Source organism: Rutidosis leptorrhynchoides, chromosome 7 (assembly GCF_046630445.1).
Source record: "Rutidosis leptorrhynchoides isolate AG116_Rl617_1_P2 chromosome 7, CSIRO_AGI_Rlap_v1, whole genome shotgun sequence".
Lineage (NCBI taxonomy): Eukaryota > Viridiplantae > Streptophyta > Magnoliopsida > Asterales > Asteraceae > Rutidosis > Rutidosis leptorrhynchoides.
Window position 1 is genome coordinate 295,600,313 of NC_092339.1, and position 7,900 is coordinate 295,608,212.

Genomic DNA, 7,900 nt, shown 5'->3' on the forward strand with positions numbered 1-7,900 from the left:
GATAATAACATCATCCGCATAAAAAAAGTGAGAAAGACGAATACTATCCAACCCAACTTTAATGCCACGAATAAGATTACACTCCATAGCCCGCTTGAACGCTAAATGAAGACCTTCCATAACAATTATGAACAAAAACGGACTTAAAGGGTCACCTTGACGCAACCCCCTTTTGATATCAAACTCTCGGGTGGGACTTCCATTAACAAGGACAGACGTTTTAGAAGACTTGAGGCACCCCAACACCCAGCTGCACCATTTTTCGCCAAATCCTAAAGAGGATAACATAAACATAAGATAGTCCCAATTGACCGAGTCATATGCCTTTTCAAAATCCACCTTGAATAATAACATCTTTTTATTCACTTTCTTATACCACGCTATGATCTCAGACAACATCATCGGACCGTCAAGAATCTAACGACCAGCAATAAAAGCCGATTGGACCGGACTAATAAGTTTATCAATAACAGATAACAGCCGATTCGTCATAATTTTTGTAACAATTTTATAAAAGAAACCCACCAACGAAATAGGACGAAAATCAGTAATAAGAACCGGATTCTGCACCTTTGGAATTAAGGAGAAAAACGCTGATTTCGCACCCTGAGGCATATGCAGCTTCGAGAAAAACAACCGAATATCCCTGCAAATATCCAAATGAAAAATATCTCAAAAATGTTTAATGAAACGAAAAGTAATACCGTCAGGACCTGGCGCTTTCGAACTACCACAATCCCAAACAGCTCGCTTAATTTCCGTATCATCAATATCAGCCTCCAACAAATTGGCCTCGTCAACAGTAAGTTTATAATTAGGATCAGTGGACCCAAAAGTAGCACCTGAATTATGAACATCAAACTTTCTTCTATAGAATTCGAAAAACTTATTTTTGATAGTGCAAGGATCGACTTCCCAAACTCCATCAACCATCAGACCTTGAATCTGTTGAACACTACGCTTATGTTTTAAGCTACAATGAAAAAACTTAGAGTTTTCATCCCCCTCAACGTCCCATCTGACTCTAGATTTTTGTAACAAATCACAATACTCGAATTTGGACAACTCTTCATTTTCATTGAATAATTTGTTTCTCAAGTCAATCTGCTCCGGATTAGCTGACCCCGCATCAATGAGAACATCGATGTCGTTTATTTGTTGAGAAATCTGTTGCAATCGGCACGCCTCTACTGATCTGGACGAATGGATCCAACCCTTTAAATGTGATTTCAAAAGTCGAAATTTAGCAATAATATCCAAATTCTGATTCGATTTAACCGTGTCCCAAGCATTCCTGACCGTAGCATCGAAGTCATCTCTAGCGAACCAAGAATCAAATATTTTAAAATAAGTTGGCCCGAAATCAACCTTGTCTTGAAATAAAAATATTGGAGCATGATCTGAGTATCCTCGAGCTAGCACAGTACCCTTGAAATCATCAACAACGTTTAGTAAATTAGGAGAAATAAAAAATCTATCCAACTTACTCATTTTATTGCTAACTTAATTACGATACGTAAAACGAACACCACCGAGGGGAATCTCATATAACACATTACTCTCGATAAAATTATTAAAAGCATGAGTATCACGAGAACAAAATTCCGAACCACAACGATCTTGTCTACATCTCACAGAATTCCAGTCACCCAAGAAAATATAATGACCCGTATGAGAAGAAATAAAAAAAGAAAGTTTATCCCATAACACAACTTTATCCGGAAGAGATTGAGGAGCATAAACATTCACCATGAACACCTCGATGTTTTCACGAATCCAAATGCCTTTCACAATCACATAATTATCATCACACCAAATCTGAGTTTTCGAGAATGAATTTGGATCCCATATCGAAACAATACCACCCGAGAAACCACGAGATAAACATAACGCATAATCAAAATTAGCATTACCCCATAAAGATCTCAACCGAAACATATGAAGCCTTGACATTTTCGACTCCTGAATTCCCAAAAACTGAACTTTCATCGATACACATAACTCCTTAATCCATTTACGTTTGACAAACACTTCAGAACCGCAACTATTAAGGGAAATAATTTTCATTTAAAACTATTTAACTCATTAACGCGATTCTTTAAATCATTACACCCATCAATGTTGTACCCAAGAAGTTTACCTATTCCAAATAAGTCTTCACTACAACAAAAAGAACTCTGGTGTGCATCAACTAACGAGTCTTGATTAAATAACATAAAAGGAGTAGTACACGTTACCGAATGTCCAGACATCTGTTTCCCCAAACGGTCATTATGTTCCTGTGTGTAACCAGGAGGATAAGATAGGCTATTTAACCCTTCACTCATATTTTGCTGATCCAATTTCTCATCAGCATATTTGGATGTCAATTTATCATTGACATTGCCGCAAACCGAACCATCCACTTGGGACTGTTTCTTGCTCGTATCTGAATGAAAGCCTAAATCAACCCCCATGAATTCTTTTAAATAATCATCACTTTCTTTTGATCCAGCAATAGATGAAGATGCTGAAGAACAACTTAGAACCTCTTCCTCATCCTCATCATTATTATCACTATTATTGAACTCAATCGTAGTGTCAATATCAAACACCCATGATGCCACTTCATGACCGTACACAACAACATCCTTACCATCAATTTCAACCAAACGCGACGTAGATATAGGCCTCTTATCATACATAGCAATGCACACACGCCCCAACGATAAAGGGACTTTATTATTAGCTTCGAAGAACAAAAACCGACCAAAAAAAGACGCAACTTTCTTGAACGCCTTGGTACTCCATGCCTTCGTAGGTAACCCAGATAATTCAATCCAAACAATTCTTTCATCGACTATGAAATCGTCAGAAGCATCCTTAACACAAGAAAACATTGACATGACATTTGTATTGTTTTTGAAAGCCGTAACAACTGCCTCACTTTCAAACTTCAACCAAATCCAATAACCACCCACATACTGGATCTTAAACTCACTAAAACCTTCAGCTAAACAAAGGGGATAAACCGAATAAAGTGCGCTAAAATCTTTTACCTTAGCCATTATCACGTAATCGTCTTGCTTCACAGCTATCAAAACGGCATCATCAAGTACTATCTTCTTAACCGAACCTTTCTGAGCAGATCCAGAAAGTACTGCAGCATAAGATCCGTCCTGTTGTTGTTCTGCATTTACCTCATCAACTACTGGAGGACTGTTAGACTCGGAACCAGATGGATTCGGCTCGCTTACAAGTTTGGGCACATACACTTTCTTAATCGTGACAATAGGCTTAACAGCATCGACTTTTGATGCTTCCACATACAAATGGAAATTACCAATCCAAACATCTGCCATCCTATTCTCCATAGCAAGCGAGTTTTTAACACCCATGAATCTAACAAAAGCAAATCTCTTACCCGATTTCGCCCTTTTCTTAGCTATGTACACATTTGAGAGGAAACATTAATCATAGAAAACCTTCCTCAGATCAACATTGGTAACATATTCAGGAAAATTCGTAACGTAGAAGGATTGCAAATCATTCCCTGAACGAATTTTAGGGTTTATGTCGACGTCGATCTTACGATACACTGGTTTTTTGTTTCTCCGTTCCTTAGAAAACCACCCGTTTTGTAACGGAATGGTTCGAGTGTTACCTACCATGGTGAGGTGGCGTTTGATCCCGCCGAAGATCACCGGAAAAAGAGATGAAAAGAACGCCGCCGTCAATAATTTGGAGATCGCCCGATAAAAGTGGATCTGGTTTTTTTATCATGTTAACTTATATCAGACAGCTCGTCTAAAGGTCGTATTTTACATAGTTTTCTAAGGTAAAGTTTTATTATATACCATTTACATAGTATTCTAAGGTAAAGATTTATTATTATATTATTGTAGTTAGTGGTGCTAAGGATGCTGTGAATCAAGGTGTGAGAGTTATGATTGTAATCAGAGTGCAAATTCATTTTATTTATAGGTTTTATCTTCGTAAAATTAGAATTACATTTTCAGAGTATTTCGATTATTGATTTGGTGGAATGATTTTATGATCGTGGTTTTTTGTTGATTAAGTAGTTTGTGGGTTCAGTAGTGGATATTAGTTGCGGTCCTAATTTCATTATCTTCTAAGATTTATATATTTCTCGATACCACCGCTTGGTTAGAACATGTGACCGCTTAAGGTTTAAGTGGGATGTGTCTTAGTTATCGTTGTGTGTCGTGGTTGGTTTTCCCAATCAAGAATAACTTTTTCGTTTATATATATATATATATATATATATATATATATATATATATATATATATATATATATATATATATATATATATATATATATACTAGGTTTTAGAGCCCTTGCGTTGCACGGTTAGATAAATAACTGTGCAAAATCAATTGATTAATCAAACAAATACGGAGTATTTTTTAAAAGTAATATTTTCAATAAAATGATAATAATTGATAAAATTATTAAAATGCTAACAATTTATAAAATAACTAGTGTATGGAGCTCGTGAATTACACGGTAGTTAAAAGATAGTTAAAAATCACTTTCCAGTTTTGATGTAATAGATTTTAGAGCCCGTGGGTTGTACGACGGATAAAATAATAGTGCAAAATTATTTAATTTTTCCAACAATTATTTTTTTGAGTTTAGGATTTCGTGATATTGAGAAAGTTTAAAAGTCCATTTATATTATGAACTACTCCTTATTCACTAAATTAATAATTAATAATTAGTAAGATTCACCTAAACTCATCATTGACTAACAATTTTCATGTTAAGCTCATACAAACTCTGAAGTCTTTAAATTTCATTCAAAGTAATAACGTAGAGAACCGATAACGCGTATAAAAATGTGTATAAATTAGATGTTATCATGGGTCCAGTTATCAGTGTCAAATCATGGCCTTTTAAGAAATATGCCTTCATCACTTTCGTGTCCTCATTGTTATGTATTAGATTTGCTAAAATTGTTCTACAAAATTTAGAATTTGTTATAGTATGATTTATTTTATAATACTCTATTTTTTAGATATCAATGCAATAAATAAAGTAAGATTTTTGGCTCTCCGATCAATTAGAAGAATTGATGTAAAAATGAGTTGATAAACACAATAATCGTAATGTTAATATTATGTGCCGCATTACTAAAATCAATTGAAGTTAGCATAAATGTTTTTAGGGATTTACGGACTAATTTTATTTTATATATTAATATTAATTATAATGATCTATATATACATATATACATAATACATATATATATAACCTATACATATAACAATCCATAAATAACTTTGAACCACAATCAAGAATAACTTTTTCATTTATATATATATATATATATATATATATATATATATATATATATATATATATATATATATATATATATATATATATATATATAATCATATCTATAAAAATAAAATCCTTTTTACTTTTTATATGTATATATGGGGATTGATATGTTCTATTCATTATTGTGTGTCGCTGAAGAGGAAAATATAGGTCACAAAAATATGAATTTGTGAAGTATTAGATATGGGGATTTATTTATTTATTTATTTATTTCCTTTTGCTAGACTTATACATACCTTTTATTTTTTTATCATTTTCTTCGATTATTAAAATAATTATCTACGTTACTATTTATATACGTTTAAAAACAATTCTCCAGATACAAAGATTAACAAAAAAATACTAGAGAGTACTGAATATCATTAAACTGTCAAATTTACTTTCATTTATTACTTTTGATAATCTATGTCTTAAATGTATTCGGTTAAACTTTATTTAATTACAAAAGAAATTGTAGAAGACATTATTCTGAAACCAAGGAAGTAATATTTTTTATTAGTCATATACGGAATACATACTAGTGAAGAGTGAAGACTGGATGGTTTATATCCAGTAACTACAAAAAAGGGTGAGTATTTTTATTAAAATATACGTCATAATGATATGTAAACCGGAAATATATTGTGTGGATATCAGGACGCTCTAGATATGATTCATATACTAGTGTAGAGTCAAACGTTTAAATTAGGGGGTGTTTGGGTTAGCATTTTGAAAATCGATTATGCGGTTCAAATAATCATAATCAGATAATTAGCTGTATCAAAACGCGATTTTGATAAATGGTGTTTGGATTTGATTATGATGTTTGATATCGCAATAATCATTATCTATTTTTTTAAGTGTTTGGCAAAACCTGATTATTTGATAAGTTAATATGTAAAATTACTAAAAAGGACACTTTTTTAATAAAATTAAATATATAAATATAAGATGTATTTTTAATTTTATAAATTTTAACAAAATCTTACCAAATACGGAGTATATAGTAACATGTATCAAATACAGAGAGTAGATGGTAAGTCTAATGGGGTCCTCAAACGAAAACGTTGTTCTCGACAAAAAATGAGAAGTACAAGCAACTACATCAAAAACCAACATCTATACGGAATAGGAGCCGGTAGCTTGGGGATGAGATTGGGTGTTCGAGTACCGATGTAAGGCTCCACCTTCGAAATATTATTATTTGTATTTATAACTTTGGTTAGTTTATACTCTGTAGAGTAATATGGAATTACTGAAATGTCTCGTTCTTATTGATTAAAAACGTTCCATATTAATTGATTTCGTTGCGAGGTTTTGACCTCTATATGAGACGTTTTTCAAAGACTGCATTCATTTTAAAACAAACCATAACCTTTATTTCATCAATAAAGGTTTAAAAAGCTTTACGTAGATTATCAAATAATGATAATCTAAAATATCCTGTTTACACACGACCATTACATAATGGTTTACAATACAAATATGTTACAACAAAATAAGTTTCTTGAATGCAGTTTTTTCACAATATCATACAAGCATGGACTCCAAATCTCGTCCTTATTTAAGTATGCGACAGCGGAAGCTCTTAATAATCACCTAAGAATAAACATGCTTAAAACGTCAACAAAAATGTTGGTGAGTTATAGGTTTAACCTATATCTATCAAATCATAATAATAGACCACAAGATTTCATATTTCAATACACATCCCATACATAGAGATAGAAATCATTCATATGGTGAACACCTGATAACCGACATTAACAAGATGCATATATAAGAATATCCCCATCATTCCGGGACACCCTTCGGATATGATATAAATTTCGAAGTACTAAAGCATCCGGTACTTTGGATGGGGTTTGTTAGGCCCAATAGATCTATCTTTAGGATTCGCGTCAATTAGGGTGTCTGTTCCCTAATTCTTAGATTACCAGACTTAATAAAAAGAGGCATATTCGATTTTGATAATTCAACCATAGAATGTAGTTTCACGTACTTGTGTCTATTTTGTAAATCATTTATAAAACCTGCATGTATTCTCATCCCAAAAATATTAGATTTTAAAAGTGGGACTATAACTCACTTTTACAGATTTTTACTTCGTCGGGAAGTAAGACTTGGCCACTGGTTGATTCACGAACCTATAACAATATATACATATATATCAAAGTATGTTCAAAATATATTTACAACACTTTTAATATATTTTGATGTTTTAAATTTATTAAGTCAGCTGTCCTCGTTAGTAACCTACAACTAGTTGTCCACAGTTAGATGTACAGAAATAAATCGATAAATATTATCTTGAATCAATCCACGACCCAGTGTATACGTATCTCAGTATTGCTCACAACTCAAACTATATATATTTTGGAATCAACCTCAACCCTGTATAGCTAACTCCAACATTCACATATAGAGTGTCTATGGTTGTTCCGAAATATATATAGATGTGTCGACATGATAGGTCGAAACATTGTATACGTGTCTATGGTATCTCAAGATTACATAATATACAATACAAGTTGATTAAGTTATGGTTGGAATAGATTTGTTACCAATTTTC

The 7,900-nt window shown here is 32.6% G+C and overlaps 1 protein-coding gene across 1 annotated transcript; it reads right to left on the reverse strand.

Moving 5' to 3' along the window:
* Positions 1-672: 672 nt before the first annotated feature.
* LOC139860090 (uncharacterized) lies at positions 673-1,491 on the reverse strand. The gene has a single exon (XM_071848863.1). It carries the CDS (start codon positions 1,489-1,491, stop codon positions 673-675), a length of 819 nt encoding a protein of 272 aa, XP_071704964.1.
* Between the last annotated feature and the right edge of the window lie 6,409 nt (positions 1,492-7,900).

Coding starts and splice junctions, on each gene's coding strand:
- LOC139860090 (XM_071848863.1), bottom strand. CDS start 1,491: ATGAGTAAGTTGGATAGATTTTTTATTTCTCCTAATTTACTAAACGTT.